This window comes from Macaca nemestrina, chromosome 16, assembly GCF_043159975.1.
Source record: "Macaca nemestrina isolate mMacNem1 chromosome 16, mMacNem.hap1, whole genome shotgun sequence".
Lineage (NCBI taxonomy): Eukaryota > Metazoa > Chordata > Mammalia > Primates > Cercopithecidae > Macaca > Macaca nemestrina.
In genome coordinates, this window is record NC_092140.1 from 19,242,075 (window position 1) to 19,267,580 (window position 25,506).

Genomic DNA, 25,506 nt, shown 5'->3' on the forward strand with positions numbered 1-25,506 from the left:
TTTCTAAATTTCACAGTTAACACATATATGTTGAAGGCCTCAAACGTTCAATCTGCAACCAATGTTAAATCCAACATGAACTTTCATTTTCACCCTTGACAAAGCGGTTTATCATCCTGCTTGGAGAGAGAGGTTCATACATCATTGAAAACTTCACTGTTTTTCTTTCTGAAATCTTGAGCCTCACCATCATGGTCACTCTGTATGAGTTGATTTGGGCTTCCTCACGGTGCTATACAGAAGGCGATATTCCACACACGGGTATACAGAAGATCCCATGTCAAGAAGAAGTTATTCCACTTTAGAGAAAGCTCCAGTCAGGTTGGTGTGATCGAAACAGACTGATTCATGTTAAACGCTGTGTTCAACTGTCTTGCAGGTTCTTCATTCCTTTACTGACGCCATCTTTGATGAGTGGATGAAAAGATTTAATCCTCCTGCAGATGCCTGGCCTCAGGAGCTGGCCCCTATTGGTCACAATCGGATGTACAACATGGTTCCTTTCTTCCCTCCAGTGACGAATGAAGAACTCTTTTTAACCGCAGACCAACTTGGCTACAGCTATGCCATTGATTTGCCAGGTAACTAACACAACTTCTAAATGGGTGATTCATTCATCTTCTAAAGGAGCTAGCTTGCTTTCTTTCTTTTTAATGTAAACCAAGACCTTTAACTGAAGCTTTCAGGTCTAGTTAGGTTTATTGACCATTTTTCTAGCATATGCATATTTAGCAAAACGAGCCTTTAAACTACCAATTAAACATCAGAAAAGGACTAATGAGTTGACTCTTGTTTTAGAAAACTGAAAGTTTTTAATAGATCTTATTAAAGGAACTATCTACTTCTACACCTGACTTGACAATTCTCTCTGAATTAGTTGGATTAATAAAAAGCCTCTCTATGGTTGTTTCAAATTTCTAACCAATGAAGTAAACAGGCCTGCCTCAAGGAATAATCTCTAAATCCAGCTAGTCCCTGTACAGTGTATCTGCCCAAAGTCTCAGCCTAGAAAGCAATCAAGATGATTTCAGAGCTCAATCTCTCCCTCTGTGACCTGAGTCTTTCAAGCCTGGTTGTAGTGGGATGCTTGGGCAGAGGATTACGTCAGATCAAGTTCAAATTTATGAAAGAGCCTAGGTATAGAGGGCCTTAGATGCCAGGCAGAAACTCCAATAAGATACCACCTCATACCCATTGGGATGACTGCTATCAAAAAATAGAAAATAGTAAGTGTTGCCGAGGCTGTAGAGAAATTGGAATCCTTGTGCATTGCTGATGGGAATGTGAAATGGTGCAGCCACTGTGGAAAACAGTATGGGGATTGCTCAAAAAAATGGAACGAAGAATTACCCTATGACCCAGCAATTACACTTCCGGGTATACCTAAAAGAACTGAAAGCAAGGTCTAGCAGAGATATTTGCACACCCATGTTCATAGCAGCATCATTTACAATAGCCAAAAAATAGAAGCAGCCCAAGTGTCCATCGTGGATGAATGAATAGACAAAAGGTGGCGTATACATACAATGTAATATTATTCAGCCTCAAAAAGGAAGGAGATTCTGATACATGCCACAACATGGATGAACCTTGAGGGCGTTAAGCTAAGTTTAGTAAGCCAGACATAAAAACAAATACTGCATGACTCCACTTATGAGACTATGAGATAGTCAAATTCACAGAGGTTACCAGGGGTTGGGAGGGGAGAATAGGGAGTTACTGTTTGGTGGGCACAATGTATCAGTTTTACAAGATGAAAAGGTTCTGAGAATGGATGGTGCTAATGGTCGCACAACAATGTGAATGTATGTAATGCCACTGCATTGCATATCTCCGCTAGACCTTGCTTTCAGTTCTTTTAGGTATACCCGGAAGTGTAATTGCTGGGTCATAGGGTGATTCTTTGTTCCATTTTTTTTTGAGGAATCCCCATACTGTTTTCCATAGTGGCTGCACCGTTTTACATTCCCACCAGCAATGCACGAGGATTCCAATTTCTCTACAGCCTCAGCAACACTTACTATTTTCAAGGTGGTCAAATTTATGTTACGTGTATGTTGCCACAATTTCTAAAACATAATTTTTTAAAAAACTAGCCAGATGATTTGGACAAAAGCAAAAGGCAACCATTTTTGGGTCTTGAACAAAGAAATGGCAGAATCAAAATATCTGTGTTTTAAGAAGATGAAGTCGGCAATAGGTGCTGCTGGATTGAAGCGGGAGGAGACACATCAAAACCCTCTTGGAGGAATCCCATCAGGACAGGTCAGGACCTCCCGGGGGATTGCAGAAAAAGGACTAGAAAGAGAATCTTATATTTAGGTGAGTGTAAGCTATAGAAAAATTCAGAAGAGCTGAAATTAAGAACAGTTGGCCAAAGAGAATATAATTTTTAAAATAAATGACAAATAGGCATACGTATATTAAAAATGAAATTTGGCCAGGCGCAGTGGCTCACACCTGTAATCCCAGCACTTTGGGAGGCCGAGGCAGGTGGATCACCTGCAGTCAGGAGTTTGAGGCCAGCCTGGCCAGTGTGGCGAAACCCCGTCTCTACTAAAAATACAAAAATTAGCTGAGCATGGTGGCGGATGCCTGTAATCCCAGTGACTCGGGAGGCTGAGGCAGGAGAATCGCTTGAACCCGGGAGGCAGAGGTTGCAGTGAGCCGAGATCACGCCACTGTACTCCAGCCTCAGTGACAGAGCGAGACTCCGTCTTAAAACAAAACAAAACAAACAAACAAAAAACCCCAAAAATGAAATCCACCAATTTTGTGGAAGAGTGCTTATAAAATATGTTTGAATAGAGGACTGGATTTATCATGTGGGAGACTGACATTTTATTCACAACTATTCAAATGGGTATAAATATCTGCTTGTTTATTGAATGTCTCCTAGTGTAACAGCCAGTCTGATCCCTCTCACAGGCTTATCATTCTATAAAAAAAGTGGAGACAGTAGCAGAATTTCTCTACTCGAGGGTTGTATATTTTGCAGCTCCCCAGATGCCATTTTAGCATGCACTTTTACAAATGAGTTTCTAACTCACAAAAGTAGTTACATTCCTCCTTAGAGGGTTTCTTCCACATAAGCATTTATTGTAACAAATTTTTAAAATGCAATAAGCTGTATTTAAGTTAATGGGATGCCATTTCCAACTTCCCCAAGAAAAACAATTGTGGATATGATAAATGGTGAGAAAGGAGAAGATAAATTTTAGTCTAGCAAGAGTAGTTTTGCTTTATCAACAAAAAAGCATGTGAAAGCCAAGTGCGCTTGCTCTTCTTCTCTTCTGAAAGTATTCAGCTGATGAAAATGCTGACGGTAGACCCTTCTCTTCTGCTTTAGTTTCAGTTGAAGAAACTCCAGGTTGGCCCACAACCCTCTCAGTGGTCATGGGAACGCTGGTGGCTTTGGTTGGTCTTTTTGTGCTGCTGGCCTTTCTTCAATATAGAAGACTTCGAAAAGGATATACACCCCTAATGGAGACACATTTAAGCAGCAAGAGATACACAGAAGAAGCCTAGGGTGCTCATGACTTACCTAAGAGAAGAGGCTGGCCAACCCATAGTTCTGACCCTGACAGTAAAGGAACTAATCCTCACTGTTCCTTCTCGAGTTGAAGATCTTTGCCATAGGTTCTTCTATAGTGATGATGATCTCATTCAGAAGATGCTTAGCTGTAGTTTCCACTTTGCTTGCTTGTTTAACAAACCCAAACTAACGTGCTTGAGGCTACCTCTATCTTCAAATAAAGGTAGACCTGACAGTTTGTGATATCTGATAATAATCCCCCATATTGATTAAGCCTCCTCCTTTTCTGAAAGCATTTAAAAAAACAAAAAAATCCCAAAACATTGATCCGGGGGAGTCATTTAAATTTGCAGGTCAGTGCAATTTGAGACCTGGCCAAGACCATGCATCAATTTTTCTTAGCCCCAGTGTCTTTATTGGTAATGGCATGGAGGTGGGAGGTGGTAGGTGCTAGATGAATCTCCAAGATCCCTTTAAGCTATAAACATCTCTGCTTCTAGGTACCCTGCTGATTATCTTCCTTGGGCTTATTTTTCTTCTGTCCTCTATCTTTTTCCTCTCCAGCTTAGAAGATGAGAATAAGCCTTGTTTTCTTTACAGGACAGAAAATGACTAAATGAAGGATCAATTCCGCTCTATTGTGTAAATTAGATTTTACAGATTTTACTTAAAATCTGCAGTTTTAAACAGTAGACCTATATTACAGGATTCAATAGCTAGATACACATTGATTCTATAGTGATAAATAGAGAAGATAATAAAATCATAGAGCTTCCTGGTTTGTTGATATACTACTGTAAACCTATAACAAATACAGAATTACTCTTTCCAAGAAAGGCTGACTGAAGGCTGGTGAGGCTATAAACCTGAACATGAGACAATTTGACCTGAGTCCTATTAGTCTGAGGTCTCTTTGGCTGATCCTGAACCAATTTCTTTACTAGGTAACCTCAGATGAAAAATTATTCCCACATAATGCACTTGGCTTATTTTTAAGCATTGATGTTAGATTCATTAATGTTGCAGTATACTCACAGTTACTTACGAATGCTGACCAATTAAGCCTTATTTGAAAGCAAACCATCTGTACAAAACATGGCAATTCAGAATTAAGTGGTTATATTCTGCTATGCAATCATCAGATCATGAGAAATAAGAATGAGGCAATCTTTACTACGATGTTCAGACTTATCATGATGGACCCCACTTCAGAGAAGTTAATGGCTCTTGAGATTTCCATGCAAATTTCATCTGCTCATATCTGGTTTCTGTGCATCAGGAGTGAGACTGAAGTTCTAGGGCGTGGTTTGTCTGTCGGGGTCCCTCTCTACTGGAATGAATGAATGTAAAGAATGGGTGTTAAGAGGTCCCCGGAGCTACCTTCTACATAAAGGGGGCCTAGAGAGTGCAAGACTCACCAAGAACCAGTTTTCCCCCTGCAATAGGACTGCTAAAGCCAGAGAAGTGGACAAAGCCCAGTTGGAACTGAATTTGAGTTTGAATCTCATAAAGTTACAGGTGCATCTGAGAGCAGGCTCAGTGGTGAAGATCAAGATAGCCCAGAGTCCTTCATGGGGGTAAAGCCCTGCTTGGGCTTTTTAGCTTCAACCACATGCATACCTTTCAAATCCTGCCATTAACAATATTCATGGATAATACAGCACTGTATCTTTCACAAGCTCCACTCTGGAATGTTTATGCTCTGAGCTCAGGATAGTTGGGGAACACATTTTTAAATCTTGGTTTTAAACAAAAAGAGAAATTTGTTAAAATGAAGATATAATTGCGCATGGTATATGTATTTCTGAAAAGTTATGTATCAATTATATATTAAAAGCACCAGGAAAAACTGCTTTTTATAGGTGAACTATTATGAATAATTTCATAAAGCAAATAACCACCTCTAGCTTATCTGTCAGGTATATCAGAATTCTCATATATCATATTCTCATAAGATTTGGTTAAAGCAAGATTTATCTTAGGTAGAAAAAAATAGTAATCAGTTATACTTAGCTACTTTTATCTATAGTGTGGGCAACTTTTTATAACTATTATGTTTTATAATGTCTTCCTGGGAGAATTCCCTGATTTTGTAGTTCATATAAGAGAAATACAATTTTCTAGCATTTTCTGACCTTACAATAAATCAATTATGAGCACGTTTTAACAAATATTAAGGTAGCATAAACCAACAGAATAAAATGTTGGTATTTACTTACATTGAATATCATGCAAATAAACTCACAAAATGTCACCAAATACTGTGGGCTATATTTCTCAATGATGGGGGAAAGAATTCAACCTTGAAGAAAATGACCAGATCACTTTATGCTTATATCTTCAGTATTAGAAAAACTGCATATATGATTTTAATAGAAATGCTTTTTATAAAGCTAACATTCAGAAATGGGGTAAAATGCAATAACATGTTTCCTTTGTGCATTAAATTCCTTTCTAATTCTAAAATTGACATTTGTATCTTGCTTACGATTTAACATTGTGAATTATAATACTTTTAGTGACTAGTTTTAATCTTACATTATTAAGAAGTAGAAAACTTACTAAAAAGGAAACGAAAAATAAATGTTGTTTTACAGATTATTGTTTATCTTTTGAGGATTATTGTTTTTTAATTTGTGTGCATCAATTCCCATCTTTTGGGCACTCAACATGTATATTGAAGTATATATACATGTAAAATACATAATAACCTCAGTCTGAAAAGTAATCTCTTAAACCGATATGCTATTTTCTTGGTGAGTTTCCAAACAATTGCTATTTTCTGAATCTGTATTGAACAGGTAGGAAAAGGAGAGCCAGCCTTTCCCCAGGTGAAGTTACTTTTGATATCCCCACAGTCCAGTGACTCATCCTGGGGTGGAAGCAGGCGGCTACTTTAAGTGACCGACCAGGGAAGAGAGGTCCTGCAGCAGCTAACTTGGTGATCCCCCAGGTAAGCCTTCCAGATGGGTCAGTTTGTTGGAGACCCCCAGAAGAAGAAAGTTAGAACCAATGTGGCAATGGTTATGTGAGGTTTGCTTCCACATCTAGACCTGAAGTTAAAGGTCAGGTTGTACACCCGTTTGTACAGCTACACAGTCATTATATCAAAGCACCTTGCCTTAAGTACTCAGAGAATGTTGGTGTTTGATATATGTGCATAAACGAACCAATGCACCCCTAGTGGGAGGTAATTACTTTCTGTAATGCAATGGCAAAATCTGAGGTTGAAGCTCTTCCTATTTCTATAGTGCCTTACTTATCCTGAGTACTTTATAAATATTCGTTGAATGAATAAATGAGTGAATAAACTAATCTCAAAGTAGAAGGTTTCATTCAGAGCTTCTGACATCTGTTTTAAGATGTACTGGAGAAAACATAAGATCCCTGCCTTGAAGTTACCGTACAACCTATCCTTTGGATTTTGAATTGCATATATGCTAGGTGGAATTATACGCTGTGCAACCTAACACAAGGAGACACTCTTCAGGTGTATTTTCTTTCCAGATGCATCTTCTTCCTACTCTTGGTAGGCCTTAATTCTACCACTTTTAGGGACTAGGATAGAAAGCTAAGATTTCCACCTACCTCTCCTCTAAGTCCTCACACATGCCATTTTAGGATCTTCCACTGTCTGATATCCTAAAAGCTTTGTTTCAGTGTAAGGAGTTAGTGGGCAATTTATTTAGTCAGGCAAACCAATGCCTGTCTCACACTGATGGACTCAAGCAGCAATTGCTTTAGAAACTCTCCAAAGATGACAATACTTTGACTTAAGCCGTAACAGCAGTTCGAGCTGAAAAAAAACCCTTATGAATTTAATTCTGCTTTGGCAGGGCATTAAATGAAATCTTGAAAACCATATGCAAGAATATTGTGAACTATAAGTTAGAGTTTTCTAAAAACAAGCTTCCTATCCAATACTTGCATGGTCTGTATAAATGTTCACCACAGCTGCATCTGTTTGGTAGAAGCCATTAACCCACTTACGTTATTTGCCGCATAAACTTTAGTCAGACTTCTTAAATCTAATATGACTGAATTTGGTCATTCTGTTAGCCATTTTCTGCTCTTTTGGCAGTTTATAAACAAACTAAAACCATCACAGTGCCTCCCAAGTATAATTGTACTGGTTGTAAATAATGCTAAGTAGAGATGCTTGAGCTTGGCCTTCTTCATTAAAACAACAAATTTCACTGCCAGAGTTATGCACCCTGATTACTCCTTCACTTTGTATGTTATTGAGGGTTTCTGAATTTGCAATTAGCCCAATGACCAATCTTGATTACTAGGGGAGTGGAATTAGGCTTACAATAAAGCAAAACCTGCCCTCTTGTGTTTTATTAGAAAATTGCACAATGTAGTAAAGTTCTTAAAGCTGTTTTCCTCGACTGTGGTTGATTGCCTACCCAGAGTGGAAAAAAAGGCTGGAAGATTTGCCATGAATTCAGAAATCAGAACAGATAAAGCCCAATATTTAGAAAGAAACAGTTTCCTACATAGGCTCTCACAACTCCCCTTTCAATCTATTTTGAAATGTTAAATGTTTACCAGTAAGCCAGAAAAGTTTGGAGGAACATTTCAGGCCACTGGGCAAAAACGCTTTTAGGCTTGGCAAATACACACAGAATATAATTTAGTTAAATATTGTTTATATGATCACATTGCAGCTGGAAATTGGGGGAACATATTTTTTCTATTAAAAACTATCATCAAGAAAATTTGGGGAAAGTATTTAAAACAAATGTTGGATCAATGTATTAAAACTATATATAAATATTTGAACTCAGGTGTGGGTGTGAGCAGTGTCTGAAGATGTCCTTTGGTGTAGAAAATTTGCTTTTCAAAACTAGGAGCCCATGGTGGATTACATTAGGTGATTGGTAAACTCAAATGATAAAGAAAACATGGCCTCTTTCTAGTTTTTATAAACCTTTCCCCTCTAGGGAAATACACAGGTAAAGATTAAAGAGAAACACGTGCACATGTAATTTGCTTGCTTATTCTGGCTAGTTTTCTTTGTCGGAAAATTGGGGCTTCGATTTTCCAGCTATGTCTACCTGCTATTCTTTTCTGGGGTTCTCTCTGGAAGAATACTATAGACCTGGTGATAGTCACTGATTTTGTGGAGAGAAAGGAAAAGGAAAAACATAAGTGAAGAAACTGGAGTTTGATTTGAAACACATCAAATGCTGACAGAAGATGCAATCTTTCCTTGAGAAGAACCATTAGCTTACTCCTTATTGATACGTTATATAGCACACTTTACTGAAGACCTGTTTTCCAATGCAGCAAATGTGTTATTATTATTATTATTTTATTTATTTATTTTTTTTGAGACGGAGTCTCGCTCTGTTGCCCAGGCTGGAGTGCAGTGGCGAGATCTTGACTCACTGCAGCCTCCGCCTCGTGGGTTTGAGCGATTCTCCAGCTTCAGCCTCCTGAGTAGCTGGGACTACAGGTGTACACCACTATGCCACACTAATTTTTGTACTTTAAGTAGAGATGGGGTTTTGCCATGTTGGCCAGGCTGGTCTCCAACTCCCGACCTCAAGAGATCCATTTGCCTGGACCTCACAAAGTGCTGGAAATATAGGTGTGAGCCACTGTGCCCCACCCTGATATTATTATTTAATACTACTACTTAAGGTTTCATTTCATATTTTTGTTTTATCAAATAGCAAGATTTGTCTTGATGATTGCCACTAATCAGTTTTTCCTTCCTAAAATTATTTTTGTATTTTGAGTCTTGCATTTCACATCAAGGAGGTGTGCACAGCAGAAACTATGTTGTTGGTGCTTTAAGTCATTAGGCTCATTTGTACGAGCAAATGACTGGTCTTGAAAACAGAAAGGTAATCTCTATAATAATCCGTGCAGTTAGCTATTGCTTCTTTTCCTCTTCTTCAGCTGTGGCAAGCACACAACTTTCAGGCTTTCCTAGCTTGAAGTCTGATTTGAGCTGCCCATTTTCTTTACATTTTAGGCATTTAACAATTCCGAGACGTGTAGCATTTTTATAAACTCAAGGTCGTCTTCTTTCTTTCTGTGCATATCTCTCCTCACTGATGTCCTCTTATCAAGATGCAGGCTTCTTTGTGTTTTTAACATTTTTACTTGAGATATTTCCAACCCTTTGATTCCGTGCTGACTCTAAATCGTTTGCTGTCAGCTACACTGAGTGCAGATCTGGTGCGTCTCGTCTGGGCTGCCGCTCAGTCTGCTGAGCTCTTGACAGCGTTATCAGGCCTCTCCAACAATCAAAGGACTCTTGCAACCCAGTAACATGCAAATTTGTTCTTTATCTGCTTCAGTCTGTCACAGCGCACATTTTGCAGCTTAGCGCACAAAAGCGGGCGTGATAAAATCGTTCTGAAGTTGACGCTGGGAGTAATGGGTGTGAATTCATTGTTTTTAAGCAACAGCCACTCACAACATGCAATTACAGTGAACTCACCTTGCAACTAGATGGCTGCCTTTGAGCTGGTTTCCCTTTGCCGGAGAGATGATGCAATTGAGTGGCTTTTATCACAGGGCAATCCGCTCACCTTTGTCGTACTTGTCTGCAGGTAACACCCCTGCTGCTCTCTGGATTTGCCCAGGCTTTTGGGTGTGTGCTTAACTATACACAGTCCCAGGAGAAAACAAATCCTCCTCTAGGTGCAACAGCTCCTTCCCTGTTTATGTCTGTCAGCTTCCCCGACTAGAACTTGTTCTTTTCCAATGAACTCTAAAAATGCCACCAGGAAATATTAATATCAAAAAGCCCACTATATTTTTTTCTATTTGAACCACCAGTAAGTGACTTGACCTCCCTGTATGAAATCTCTGGAATAAGCGTTTTTGGCTCCCATGAATAACATCGTCTTTCCTGAGCCCAGTGACAAGTTAGTTTCAATACACTCTGGCGTAATTTTCTCTGTAGATGCGAGCACTGAGTCTGTGGTCAGACAGGGTTCTCAAGGGATATTTTCAATGGCAAAGAGGCACTTTGGGAATAAAATATGAACAGGCCTCAGCCGACGTGGAAGTGAAACATGTTAGGAGAGAGTTTTTTCTTTTTCCCTTTCCTTTTCATTTATTATTATTATTATTATTATTTTGTGGTAAGAGAAATGTAACGTAAAATTTCCCATCTGAACCTTTTTAAAGTGTACAATGGAGTGACACTCAGCACGTTTACAATATTGTACAACTGTTACCACCATGTTTCCAGAACTTTTTCATCGTCCCAAATAGAACTCTGCACTGTTAAAAGAAAACTTCAGACAAATTACATTTGATGGAATTTAATTGAGCAAAAAGAAGAATTAACCATTCGTGAATCGGCAGCCCCCAGATTCACAGCAGATTCAAAAAGACTCCAGGGGTGCCTCATGGTCAGAAAAAAATTATAGACGAAAAAAGGAAAGCGATGTACAAAGATCGGAAGTGAGGTACAGAGACTGCTGGATTGGTTACAGGTTGGCGTTTGCCTTATGTGAACGCAGTTTGAACACTCAGCAGTCTGAGTGGTTGAAGTATGGCCGCTGGAACTGGCCAACACTCAGCTATTGTTACAGCCTGCATACTCCTAAAGTAGGTTTTCAATCTCGTCTTCCTATTAAGCTAGGTTAGGTTTGTCCGCAAGGACTCAAATATAGAAGTACAGGGTCCTTCTCAGGCCACATTTAGTTCGCTTTAACAGTACCGGTTAAATGGAAACTCCCTCCCCATGCCTCCTCCCACCAGCCTCTGGCAACCTCCAATAAGGCTTTGGGAAGTTCCTTCCATCTCCATCCTGAGACCCTCAGCTCTGTGATTTGGATGGGAACCTAACTGTCTTAAACCAATTACTCTATTCCAGACCCTTGGCCGCGGTGTGTCAGCCATGACTGTGAAACTGAAAGCCAAATAATGGAAAGGCACTTTTGCTGAGGGTTCTGAGAAATGAAGCCCAAAGACCAGGTCTCATCCTTGAGTCACATGATATGAAGATGTGAGGGCTGGAAATGTAGCAGCCGTCTTACCTGCTAGAGAGCTTATAGCACGTAAACTCTTTAAAACTTTTTAAAAAATTTAATTTAGAAGTGGCCACTTAAAAAAAAATTAATAGCCGGGCGCGGTGGCTCACGCCTGTAATCCCAGCACTTTGGGAGGCCGAGGCGGGCGGATCACAAGGTCAGGAGATCGAGACCACGGTGAAACCCCGTCTCTACTAAAAATACAAAAAATTAGCCGGGCGCGGTTGTGGGCGCCTGTAGTCCCAGCTACTCGGGAGGCTGAGGCAGGAGAATGGCGTGAACCCGGGAGGCGGAGCTTGCAGTGAGCTGAGATCCGGCCACTGCACTCCAGCCTGGGCGACAGAGCGAGACTCCGTCTCAAAAAAAAAAAAAAAAAAAATTAATTTAGACCAGTTTGAGTTGGGGGTTTCTCTTACAAGATAAAGAATCTTAACTAATGAACTCATCTTCAGGGAATTTAAAAAGAAAATGAGGAAACAGAAACATTGGCTTGCTTGCTTGTTTATTTCTAGACACCATATTCCATGTTTTTAAGTGAGTAAAAAAATTTTTTCTTTGTTCTTTAAAGATTGCAAGAAACGGAGTGATGTAGCAATTCATAGTGAAGGATGCCAGCAATATATAGAAACAGGAGCTTGTAGTGGTTGAGCATGGCCTCTGGAGGCAGACAGAGAATGGGCGTTTAAATTCTAGCTCAGTCATTTATTCAGCATGTAATTTTTCTTTAACTTGTACTTTCTAACTGCTCTGCACTTTAGTTTCCCTGTCTGCAGAAGGATGTTGATGCCCCTCTTGTTCCATTTACACACACACAGAGGCTGTTGTTAGAATGAATTGAGTTGATCTACGTAACTTCTTCAGAACAGTGCCTGTCATTAGATGGGGTGGTTTAAACAACGGAAATGTATTTCTCACAGTTTGGAGGCTGGAAATCCAAGATCAAAGTGTCGGTAGGGTTGGTTTCTCCTGAGGACTTTCTTCTTAGCTTTCAGGTAGTCACGTTTTTGCTGCCTCTTCAGTCTTTCCTCTGCGCATCTGCACTGCCTGGTGTCTTTTTGTGTGTCCAGCTTTCCTCTTCTCAAAAGGGCCCTGGCCAGTTGGATTAGGACCCATCCTAACAGCCTCATTTAATGTACTCTCCTCTTGAAAGGCCCTGGCTCCAAATATGATTCCTTTCTGAGGTCCTGGGGGTTGGGACTTTAACATATGAATTTTGGGATTCAGCTTGAAACAGAGAAGTTGCTCAATAATATTTAGTTTTTTTTTGAAGTTTTAGATCTGGGGTTACACATGCTTGTTTGTTACATGAATATTACATGTGTAATGGTGAGGACTGGGCTTCTAGTGTACCCGTTACCCAGATATTGAACACTGTACCCAATGGGTAACTTTTCAACCCTCCCTCCCTTTCCACTCTCTCTGCTTTTGGATTCCCAGTATCAATTATCTCCTTCTTCATGTCCATGTGTGCCCACTGTTTAGCTTCTACTTATAAGTGAGAATATATGATATTTGATCTTCTGCCTCTGAGTTCACTTAGGATAATAGTCTCCAGTTCCACCCATGTTGCTGCAAAGGACATGCTTCATTGTTTTTTTTATGGCTGCATAGTATCCCATGGTGTGTATGTACCACCTTTTCTTTTCTTTTTCTTTATTTTTTTCAAGACAGAGTCTCATTGTGTCACCCAGGTTGGAGTGCAGTGGCATGATCTAGGCTCACTGCAAGCTCTGCCTCCTGGGATCACGCCATTCTCCTGCCTCAGCCTCCTGAGTAATTGGGACTACAGGTACCCACCACCACACCTGGCTAATTTTTTTTTTGTTGTTGTTTTTGTACTTTTAGTAGCTACGGGGTTTCACCATGTTAGCCAGGATGGTCTTGATCTCCTGACCTTGTGATCCACCCGCCTTGGCCTCCCAAAGTGCTGGGATTACATGTGTGAGCCACCACACCTGGCTATGTACCACCTTTTCTTTATCGGACCCACCACTGGTGGACACTTAGTTAGTTCCATGACTTTGCTATTGTGAATAGTGCTGTGATAAACATCTGAGTGCAGGTGTCTTTTTTTATAGGCTTTCTTTTCCTTTGGGTAGATGCTGAGTAGTGAGATTGCTGGGTTGAATAGTAGTTCTATTTTTTTTTCCCACAATTTTCTATTCTTTTTCTTCACAATGAAATCCATAGATAACCACCTTGCATTCCAATGAAGTTAAATCTACCCCCACTTGGTTTCCATCTTTGTCTCACACGTGTTATTTGTGAAATTTATCACTAGTATTAATCCTTCTCTCTCTCTCTCTCTCTTTTTTTTTTTTCTTCATTTGGCATTCACTTTTCTAAAATATTAAGGGGTAAACATTAAATTAAATATTCAAATAGGTGCACAAATACTGAAGGAGAGAAAAACCCAACAATTCTGTTGAAAGTGAGCTGTTACCTGACAGGCGACACATAGCACAGCATAGCTCACAATTTTTCTTGGTTCAATGATATAAGCAAATCCAATGTGCAATTTGTAAAGCAGGCTAAAAGTGTCAGTGCGTAATTTCTGGAAGAATATGTTATACTACAACAGTCCAATGTGTGAAAGACAACAAAATATACAAAGACAAATAAATGACCTCTGGAAGGTTAACATTCTAAATCAAAGCCTCCCAGGATTTGGACACATGCTGAGCGGAGAGAAGACCTTCATTTCTCTTGCCTGTTTTGTAAAGCAGTAAATAGCTGAAGCTCCGGGTCGAGCAGTGAGGAGCCAGTCAGCTCTTCTCCTGCCAATCACTCAAACCCTTCTGCCTCTCTCCCACCCCAAAGCTAAGCCCAGGAGGCAAACCGAGAAAAGGGGAGGCTCTGATTATCCAAAGTATGCCTGTGGTAAGTCCAACCTGAGCCTGCCATTAAAGTTGTTGATCTCTTAGAAAGAATTGGAAACTGGGAACATTTTCTCTGGCTTCACTAGCAGAAAAAATGAAATCGGTAATGAAGCAGAAGCACCATGTCAATTGCTTAAAGTTCACTCACATTTAACATTTCACACACCATTTGCATTCCAGTTCTCTCTCCACCAAGTAGAAAAGGCAATGGTGCCCCTTGGGGCTTAGCAGGATGGTTGGATCTCCTTGAAGTGCTTCCCTCTCTGTCACTCTCTTCCTTTTCTTCATTTCTCACTCAGTGGTAAGAGATCTTTATGCCAACTGGAACCATCTGTACCTCAGTGACCCACCTGTGCATCAAAAAATCACATGGGTTCTTCTGCCATGAATGAAAGAGCAATGAGCTTACAGAGCTAAGTCCCACCTAGCTTTTCCAATCTCTTTCCATACTCTGAAGAGCCTATATTTGAGTCCTGAAGCCAGGATTTCTTGTCTTGATCCATGAAATTTAACCTGCTGCACTGGATTTACCTACCAGATATTCCAAAAGGATTTTACAAATAATAGCAACATTTATAAAAGAAATGCAAGTAGCCAACAAACACAGGAAAAAATGCTCAACATCACTAATCATTAGAGAAATGCAAATTAAAAGCATACTAAGATATCACCTTACACTAATCAGAATGGATATATATTTATATTTATATTTTTTTTTCCGAGATGGAGTCTTGCTCTATCACCCAGGGTGGAGTGCAGTGGTACGATCTCAGCTCACCGCAACCTCCACCTCCCAGGTTCAAGCAATTCTCCTCCCTCAGCCTCCTGAGTAGCTGGTTTTACAGGTGCTCCCCACCACAACCAGCTAACTTTTTTTTTTCTTTCAGTAGAAAAGGGTTTCACCATGTTGGCCAGGCTGGTCTTGAACTCCTGACCTCAAGTGATCCGCCTGCCTTGGCCTCCCAAAGCGCTGGGACTACAGCAGAATGGCTATTATTAAAAGGCCACACAACAACAATGTTGGCTTGGATGTGGAGAAAAGGGAATGCTTATACACTGCTGGTGGAAATGTAAATTAGTTCAACCTCTATGGAAAACATAGAGTATGAGACTATCTCAAAGAATCAAAAATAGAACAAAGTCCTAAAGTATATATCCTCAGAAATTACATCATAATGGTGAGGTGTAATTAGGAATTTTTGTAAGTATTTTAAACTCTCTGAAAATACATATTTATTGTTGAATTTTTATTTCCAACTTCTTTGGATATTCACTGTAATTGACATTAGAATCCGCTGCTCTCAGATACGTGCTGTTTGGCCAAGGCTAATTTTAACCTGCAATCCTAATCTGAACTTTTTTTTTTCATTAAGCCCTAAAACATAAAAATAATGTCTATTTATTTAAATGAAGAAAATAAGCTTTTATACATCTCCCCTTGCCCCCACTGGAGATTATACACTTCCTGAACAAAATTTAAAGAAACAAAGGCAGATATAATTTGGCTCTTTTACCCCTTATCACTATTACGAATTCAATACTTAACAAATGAAAATCATATTCCTAACCCTGATTAAAAGACTTTTTTTCCCCCCCCAGAAAGTAACAGGCATGACTGAGATAGTAACCTTGGGGTCCAGCTATGATTACATCTCTTTTTTTCCAGTTAATTACTATGTGACCAGCTTGCTATAGTAGTGGGAAATCCAGAGTATCTTTCTGAGCTTTCCCCTCTTGATTACTCAAAATTGCCTGAGGCTTATGTAGTCCTCAGTCTGATTTCCACCCTAGGAAGGAAGCACTGGTGGTTTATTAATCTCCTCTTGCTGTTATTTCTACTTAGCCCATGGTGTGGATTTTGAAAGCTGGCTGTTAACAGTCCAGCAGGTGACAATGGTCCACTCTATACTGCAAGGATCATGCGCTGTTCACTCATTTGTCTACCACCGCCTTCTCAGGAGTGCTGGACTTTTCCAGCGTGCAAGGTGTGGCCTCCTCTGGTGGCAGCTGTTGAGTTCACCTCTTTTTTTTTTTTTTTTTAATTTATTTATTATTATACTTTAAGTTCTAGGGTACATGTGCATAATGTGCAAGTTTGTTACATATGTATTCTTGGGCCATGTTGGTGTGCTGCACCCATCAACTCATCAGCACCCATCAACTCGTCATTTACATCAGGTATAACTCCCAATGCAATCCCTCCCCCCTCCCCCCTCCCCATGATAGGCCCCAGTGTGTGATGTTCCCCTTCCCGAGTCCAAGTGATCTCATTGTTCAGTTCCCACCTATGAGTGAGAACATGCGGTGTTTGGTTTTCTGTTCTTGTGATAGTTTGCTAAGAATGATGGTTTCCAGCTGCATCCATGTCCCTACAAAGGACACAAACTCATCCTTTTTTATGGCTGCATAGTATTCCATGGTGTATATGTGCCACATTTTCTTAATCCAATCTGTCACTGATGGACATTTGGGTTGATTCCAAGTCTTTGCTATTGTGAATAGTGCCACAATAAACATACGTGTGCATGTGTCTTTATAGCAGCCTGATTTATAATCCTTTGGGTATATACCCAGTAATGGGATGGCTGGGTCATATGGTACATCTAGTTCTAGATCCTTGAGGAATCGCCATACTGTTTTCCATAATGGTTGAACTAGTTTACAATCCCACCAACAGTGTAAAAGTGTTCCTATTTCTCCACATCCTCTCCAGCACCTGTTGTTTCCTGACTTTTTAATGATTGCCATTCTAACTGGTGTGAGATGGTATCTCATTGTGGTTTTGATTTGCATTTCTCTGATGGCCAGTGATGATGAGCATTTTTTCATGTGTCTGTTGGCTGTATGAATGTCTTCTTTTGAGAAATGTCTGTTCATATCTTTTGCCCACTTTTTGATGGGGTTGTTTGTTTTTTTCTTGTAAATTTGTTTGAGTTCTTTGTAGGTCCTGGATATTAGCCCTTTGTCAGATGAGTAGATTGCAAAAATTTTCTCCCATTCTGTAGGTTGCCTGTTCACTCTGATGGTAGTTTCTTTTGCTGTGCAGAAGCTCTTTAGTTTAATTAGATCCCATTTGTCAATTTTGGCTTTTGCTGCCGTTGCTTTTGGTGTTTTAGACATGAAGTCTTTGCCCATGCCTATGTCCTGAATGGTACTACCTAGGTTTTCCTCTAGGATTTTTATGGTATTAGGTCTAACATTTAAGTCTCTAATCCATCTTGAATTAATTTTCGTATAAGGAGTAAGGAAAGGATCCAGTTTCAGCTTTCTACTTATGGCTAGCCAATTTTCCCAGCACCATTTATTAAATAGGGAATCCTTTCCCCATTTCTTGTTTCTCTCAGGTTTGTCAAAGATCAGATGGTTGTAGATGTGTGGTATTATTTCTGAGGACTCTGTTCTGTTCCATTGGTCTATATCTCTGTTTTGGTACCAGTACCATGCTGTTTTGGTTACTGTAGCCTTGTAGTATAGTTTGAAGTCAGGTAGTGTGATGCCTCCAGCTTTGTTCTTTTGACTTAGGATTGTCTTGGAGATGCGGGCTCTTTTTTGGTTCCACATGAACTTTAAGGCAGTTTTTTCCAATTCTGTGAAGAAACTCATTGGTAGCTTGATGGGGATGGCATTGAATCTATAAATAACCTTGGGCAGTATGGCCATTTTCACGATATTGATTCTTCCTATCCATGAGCATGGTATGTTCTTCCATTTGTTTGTGTCCTCTTTTATTTCACTGAGCAGTGGTTTGTAGTTCTCCTTGAAGAGGTCCTTTACATCCCTTGTAAGTTGGATTCCTAGGTATTTCATTCTCTTTGAAGCAATTGTGAATGGAAGTTCATTCATGATTTGGCTCTGTGTTTGTCTGTTACTGGTGTATAAGAATGCTTGTGATTTTTGCACATTAATTTTGTATCCTGAGACTTTGCTGAAGTTGCTTATCAGCTTAAGGAGATTTTGGGCTGAGACAATGGGGTTTTCTAAATATACAATCATGTCATCTGCAAACAGGGACAATTTGACTTCTTCTTTCCCTAACTGAATACCCTTGATTTAGTCCCAGCGCTTTGGGAGGCCAAGGCAGGCGGATCACTTGAGGTCAGGAGTTCAAGACCAGCCTGGCCAACATGGTGAAACCCTTTTCTACTGAAAGAAAAAAAGTTAGCTGGTTGTGGTGGGGAGCACCTGTAAAACCAGCTACTCAGGAGGCTGAGGGAGGAGACCAGATGATGTTCAAGTATCTTTCTCTTTGGAGCAAAGAAAAAGAAATCAACCCACACAACAAAATAAATCCAGTCTTTAATGGAGCATCTGGTTTTATAAGTCAACCCAAATTTTGTATCCTGAATCTCTTCTGGGATTGTTATAACCCTCTGACTTCTGTAAATATTGGTTATTGACTTTCTAGCAAAATTTCTTTGACTACTTCTTGGTTTCTTTTCTGATGGATTATTTACACCATTTTTTTCCATCTCTCATTTTCAATTCAAATGAAAATATTCTACAGAGGTGGAAGATGGAGGTAAAGAGGTATCTTTTGTTGTTGTTGTTGTTCCTAGCTTCTTATTTGCTTTTTAAGAAAATCTGGTTCAACATAAACAGAAGTGATATTAGATCACCTAAGCTTGTCCCTATATAGACCGTAGGAAATTTTGTGACTCCTTCTGTTCCTGCCTATCCCTCTTCTTTCTCCCAATTTTCTAATCAGAAAGAAATAATTGTTGGTTACAGAAAAGTGAAAAGACAGTTATTCACTACTGTTATTCACTATGTTAGTGGGTAATTTAGTTAGTGATCTATAGTTAACCACTTTATATGGTACATATATACCTCTGCTTTGGGGCATAAGTGTCATGGCAAAGGAGGCATAAAAAATGGTTTTTATTACTAGCTCATATTTATATCAGAATAAGAACTAAATCTCACCAGATTTTCAATAAGAAGACATCAGATTGTCTAATAAATGGAGCTTGGATAAATGGCTAGCCATTTAAAAAATTATAAAGCTGGCTTCCTAACTTTATTCCTTTCACCAAAATAAATTACAGATGGATTAAAATTTAAATTTAAGAAAGAAAATTATGAGAGTACTAGAAGAGAATATAAGTCAATATGTTTATAATGTGATGATAGGAAAGACTGTTTGTAAGGACCACACCACATTAGGAATCATAAAGTAAAAGATCAACAGATTTGACACCAAGTGTGAAACATTTATGTTTTGAGCATTGATCATGTGTCAGGCACTATTCTAGAAGCTTAGGATACAAAGTAATGAACAAAACAGAAAACCAAACAAACAAACAAACAATGATTTCTTTACACTCCACTGGGCTCAGGAGGAGGGGTGAGACAGACCACACACAAACAAGTAAACTATAAATATGCAATATGCTGAAAAATTCTTTAGAGAAAAACGTTGGAGAATGGTGCTAAGGAGTGCTCCATATACTCGACTTGTTGCTCTACCTTCCTGCTGGGGTGTCTACAGGACAGTTTACACCTAACATGTCCAAAGCTGAGCCCTAGATAGTACGCTCCCAATTCTGCATTGTTCCATTTCACTGAATGGCAACTCCATCCTTCCACTGGTCGAGCTAAAGTCGGGCTTCTCTCTTTTCCTCACATTCCATGTCTAGACCATGAGTAAGTCTAGTCGGTTTTGCCTTTATGTTGCCCCATATGGGGATCACCTCTTATCATCTCCAAGCCCCCATCACCTCTCTTCTGGACAACTGTAATTGCCTCCTAAGCAGGTCCTGCCTCTGCCCTTGTCCTCACACAGCCTCCCTCAGCAGCAGAAGTCATTCTGTCCCTCTCCATTAAAACCCCCCAGCTCATGCCCCCCTCGCTCAAGGGAAAGTCAAAACCTTACAATGACTTAAAAGACCTATGTGATATACCTCTCTTTTTCCCTTTCTGAATTCATTCCTGCAACTCCCACTGTCTTGCTCACTCTATGCCAGTCATGCTGGTTTCTTATCTGTTCCTCAATAGCGTGTTGTGTCTCAGGGCCTTTGCACATACTGTTCCCTCTCTCTGGAATACTTTTCCCCCTGACACGGGCATGCTTGCTCTCTTACCTCTCTCATGCTTTTACCCAAAAGCTACTTTCTTGGTGGGGTCTTTCCTGACCACCCTGTGTACAATTTCAACTCCCCACTTTGGCACTTCATATCCCTCTCTCTGATTTGTTTTTCCCTTTGACACTTAACATTATCTAACATCCTATCACTTTCCTTATTCATATTGTTTATTGTCTGTCTCCCACATATAAAGTAAGCATCATGAATACAGTGCCCAGAACAGTGCCTGGCACGTAAAAATCACTTATTATATTATATATTATTTGGATAATTGAATAAATACATAATAACTGTTTATTTTATTCAGTGACCTTTAGGGAATTAAAGATGCAAATTGGCACCCCAGAGGAAGTCCAGAGCTGGAACTACTAGTTTGGGAACTCATCTGCCAGAAGTGATCACCAAATTGTTAAGATAGAGTTAATGAAATCAACAACATGGTCCTGGATGTCAGGAAAATGGAAAGGATTAAATGGCAAGGAGGAGGGAAAGACAAAGAGCTTGGGGAGGGCCAACATTGTGGGCCCAGAGACAGGTGACTGGGGACATCTAATCCCAAGTTTTCCATTGGCTAGCAGCTGGATCTTGGGTAAGCAAGGTGACCTCTCAGTGCTTTATTTTGTCCATCTGTAAGATTGGGGAAGGAGGTGTTGGGATTAAATGATCTTCAAGACCCCATCAAGCTTACAAGGAGAAACTCCATAATACAACAGAAAGAACACAGAACACAGAACTAAAAGGTAGAGATCTGAGTCTAAATTCCTTTTCTAAGCAAGGATTGACTTAGTAACATGTATGAAAACACTAAAAAAGTTGTTGGCATGTAGAAAGAGTTCAGCGATCATTCACTGAATCTGAACTAATGTTTGTGAATCTGAAGTTCACGATTTTTGATGATAAAAAGGAATGGAGGACCATTTTGTTTCCATGCAATTTTTGCCTTACTTATCCTCAGAAGCTTTGGCTGACAGAGGTAAATAAAATGGAAAACAGAGAACAATTAAAAACAACAAAAGGACAACAACAAAGCAGAAGGAGCACAGGAATCAATAATACCTTGTTCCTAACACAGTGTAGTTATGGGGTTGGACACTGAATCTAGCTCTGAGTTTCTTAGCAGATAAATTAAACCTAGGATTGCATCACCTTCTATAATCAGCATAGAGCCTCCTTCCAGGAAGCACACATACTCATTGGTAGGGAATTTCTTGCACGTGACCTACAGTTGGTCATGTCATTATGTCATTACAGAAGGAACACCGATAACCTTGGGCAGTCTCTTCATTCATGGTTTGGTAATTTATTGTGAACCAAAAAACCACAAAGATGGAGTAAAGCGTTTTTGCTTGTTTTCGGATTCAGAGAGTGGGAAAACAAAAGTGGTTTTAATATGTGATAATATTATTAGCTGGACACATACCAGCATGCCCAGCTAATTTTTAAATTTTCAGTAGAGATGAGGTCTTGCTAGCCTTGGCTTCAAGGAGTGTAGGGAAAAGCATGAGATCAAAAGTAAGCTTAGTTCTCCTTAGCTTTTGGGAACCCTTATGTTACTTTTGAATAAAGGACAGTCTCTACTGTTTAGCCCTCAACTATAAGAATTTCATTAGTCCTAGTGTGAAAACAGAAACAATATTCTTAAGGTATAAAGGCACTACATAACTTGAATGCTTTAAACAGGTTGAGCATCCCAAATCTAAAAATCCGAAATCTGAAATATTCCAAAATCTGAAGCCTTTTGAGTGCTTACATGATGCTACCAGTGGACAATTCCACACCTGACCTCATGTGACAGGTTGCAGCCAAAATGCAGGTGCACAACACATAGTTTGTTTAGCAACCCCAAGGAAAAAGACCCTCCCATCCCCCTTCAGCTGCAATGTATCTTTTCTGAACATACCCAGATTCTCCTATGCAAGCACACCCACAAATGGTGGTAAAATGGTTCAGTGTACACACAGTTTGTTTCATGTACAAAAATATTAAACATATTGTATAAAATTATTATTGGACATACAAACTAAGTGTTTAAAGTGTCTATGAAATATGAATGAGTATCATATTTAGACTTAGGTCCCCACCATGAGATATCTCATTATGTATATGCAAATTTTCCAAAATTAGAAAATATCTGAAATCTGAAACACTTCTTGTCCCAAGCTTTTTTTCTTTTCTTCTTTTTTTTTTCCTTTTATTTGGGACACGGTCTCACTCTGTCACCCAGGCTAGAGTGCAATGGCACAATCATCGCCCATTTCTGCCTCAACTTTTTGTGCCCAAGTGATCCTCCCACCTTAGCCTCCTGAGTAGGTGGGACTACAGGCACACACCACCATGCCCGGCTATTTTTTTTTTTTTTAATTTTTAGTGGAGATGAGGTCTTGCTATGTTGCCCAGGCTGGTTTTGAACTCCTGAGTTCAAGTGATCCTCCTGCCTCAACCTCCCAGAGTGCTATAATTACAAGTGTGAGCCCTGGCTCCTGACCCCAAGCATTTTGAATAAGGGTTACTCAATCTGTATACAGAAATGAGTTGTCTCCTCCATTTTGCCCCTGAAAATATTTAACAGAACCTCTCCTTCCTCTTCATACACTATCATATAATTTTTTAAAAACTCTGAAAGATATTATGATTATGTTTCAAGCATTAATGAAAGATGTGGTGGGTTCTTACTAGATTCTTGATTTAGGCCTTTTTATGCCTTCAGGGAAAGAAAGCAGGGTTTGAAGAAAAGGCAAAATGGGGAGGAAAGTTAAATGACCCAAAAGTCAACTTCAACTTTATAAAGTACTGTACACATTTATTGGTTATTGATGCTGCATAACAAATGGACAAAAACTTGAAGGTGCAAAACAAAAAACATTTATTATCTCATAGTTTCTGTGGTCCTGGAATCCAGGCACAGAATAGCTGGATTTTCTGCTCAGGGTCTCACAAGGCTGCAATGAAGGCAGCAGCCAGGGCTGATGTCTCATCAGAGGCTGAACTGGGGAAGGGTCTGCTTCCCAGCTCACATGGTTATTGGCAGCATTCAGTTCCAGTGGCCTGTTTGACTGAAGGCCTCAGTTACTTGCTGGTTGTCATCTGGATGCTGCTGGGCCTTACCAACATTTTTGATTGTTTCTTTAAAGCTAGCAAGGGGGAGAAACTTTTGGCAAGATAAGTATCACAATCTTATATAACATAATTTCGTAATTCACATACCTCATGTACTTGCCTTTACCTTTGCTATTTTCTATTGGTTAGTGATATGGTTTCGCTTGAGGCATTCTTCCCTGATATGTTTTGGCTCTGTGTCCCCACCCAAATCTCACCTTGAATTATAATGTCCACAATAGCCTCATGTCAAGGGTGGGATCAGATGAAGGCAATTGCATCATGGGAGCAGTTTCCCCCATACTGTTCTCGTGATAATGAGTGAGTCTCATGAGATCTGATGGTTTTATAAGCGTCTGGCATTTCCTCTGCTTGCACTCATTCTCTCTTCTGCCACCCTGTGAAGAGGTGCCATCCACCATGATTATAAGTTTCCTGAGGGCTCCCCAGCCATGCAGAACTATGAGTCAATTAAACTTCTTTTCTTTATAAATTGCCCAGTCTCAGGTACTTCTTCATAGCAGTGTGATAATGGACTGATACAGTTAGAAGTAAGTGACAGGTGCCATGCACACTCAAGTGGAAAGGACCACACAGGGGCATGAAACTGGAGGCAGGAACCATAGGGACCACCTTAGAGTCTGTTTGCCACAAGACACAACTATGTGTAGCAATCCATTTCAAATTTAAAAAGGACAAATGATTTTTGAAGGACAATCAAATCTGCAAAGCCAAACCATCAATTAATAACCATGTCTGGCCTCTGCTTTCTTACTCTTCCTTCTGTCTACCTTTCAGAGCCTTCCACCAGCATTATCCTCCATTTGATTGATCTTCTCTCACTACCTGCACTCACAGTTTCTGGAAATTGCTTCCTCTCATTTTCTCAAGTTTAAACGCTCCTCCTCACCTATAGAGTTCAAATAACAGCGCCTCACATGAAGTCTCCTATCCTCCCTCATTGTCAAAGGTACATGTGTGGCTGCTTCTAAAACAGGCTCTTTTCCTTCCTCCTTCTCTTGTTCTGTTTATCACCGTGACCCAACTTCAATCTTTCTGCTTTGAGTGGTTTTTCACTTTATACACTGGAAATCCTCTCTTTTCTTCAAATCGTTCCTTACAGGCACCATTGATTTTGAAACACCTGCTGATGCTCATCTTTTTCTAAAGATGTATGTATTTTTCAGAGCTGAGCTGATCTGTGTGGCATCTCACTCAGATCCAGATTTCAGATTTCTTTTTTTTTTTTTTTTTTTTTTAACATGAGATCATCTCAGTGCCTTTTTAAGTGACTTCCTGCAATTTGCTCAGCTAGTTCTAGGTCCAGAGCTTCCTTTTTGATAACTGGGACCAATCCAGGCTGAATGACCACATTCACTATTGCAAGGGCTTATTATTCTCTGGGAAGTAGTTCCTTATTTCAAGATTACCCTTTCTAGGTTAGTGAGTATTTTCCATAAGTAATTCTAGAAGCCACACATGGGTTCCAGATGCATGACCCAGCCTGGGCTGGGTACCAGGGCCAGCTTCATTGGTGTGTTACTTGTACAGTTTCACAGGTCTCATGCTCAGAAGGGCTGTGGGCTTGCTTCAATGCTCCATTGTCATTATCTTGACATTCTTGATAATTTTATCTTTGAACTTGTACTTTGTATGTAAAATATGATGGGACAATGCAACATTTATGTGAGCAGAATATAGGTGCAAAAATATACATGTCTGCTGTTTCTTGTCACCTCTTTCAATTGTAGCATTTGTAATGTCCCATGAGCACAAAACTCCAGGGAACCTATGATGTGTGGGAGTTCAGTGAGACTCAAAGTTAGTATTAGTAAACATGTCACAGCTATGACTAAGTAGGGGTGCTGACACACAGAGGGACCATGTTTCTATTTGAATGAGAATTTGCT

At 39.8% G+C, this 25,506-nt stretch overlaps 1 protein-coding gene across 5 annotated transcripts in view; it reads left to right on the forward strand.

Annotated features, from left to right (window-relative positions):
• Positions 1 to 25,506, forward strand: part of LOC105477210 (dopachrome tautomerase) — an 85,057-nt gene that overhangs the window by 38,942 nt on the left and 20,609 nt on the right. For 3 of the 5 annotated variants that reach the window (XR_984572.2, XR_011614673.1, XR_011614674.1), the window contains exons 7-8: positions 380 to 581; positions 6,337 to 6,488. Coding sequence is in view for 1 of the 5 variants with exons in the window: in XM_011733623.3 (XP_011731925.1) it covers positions 380 to 581; positions 3,350 to 3,528 (381 nt within the window). In the remaining 4 variants the exon portion in view is untranslated. Of the gene's footprint in view, positions 1 to 379; positions 582 to 3,349; positions 6,123 to 6,336; positions 6,489 to 11,381; positions 11,525 to 25,506 lie in introns of those variants that run through there. The other 2 variants (XR_984558.3, XM_011733623.3) reach the window with 2 other exon arrangements.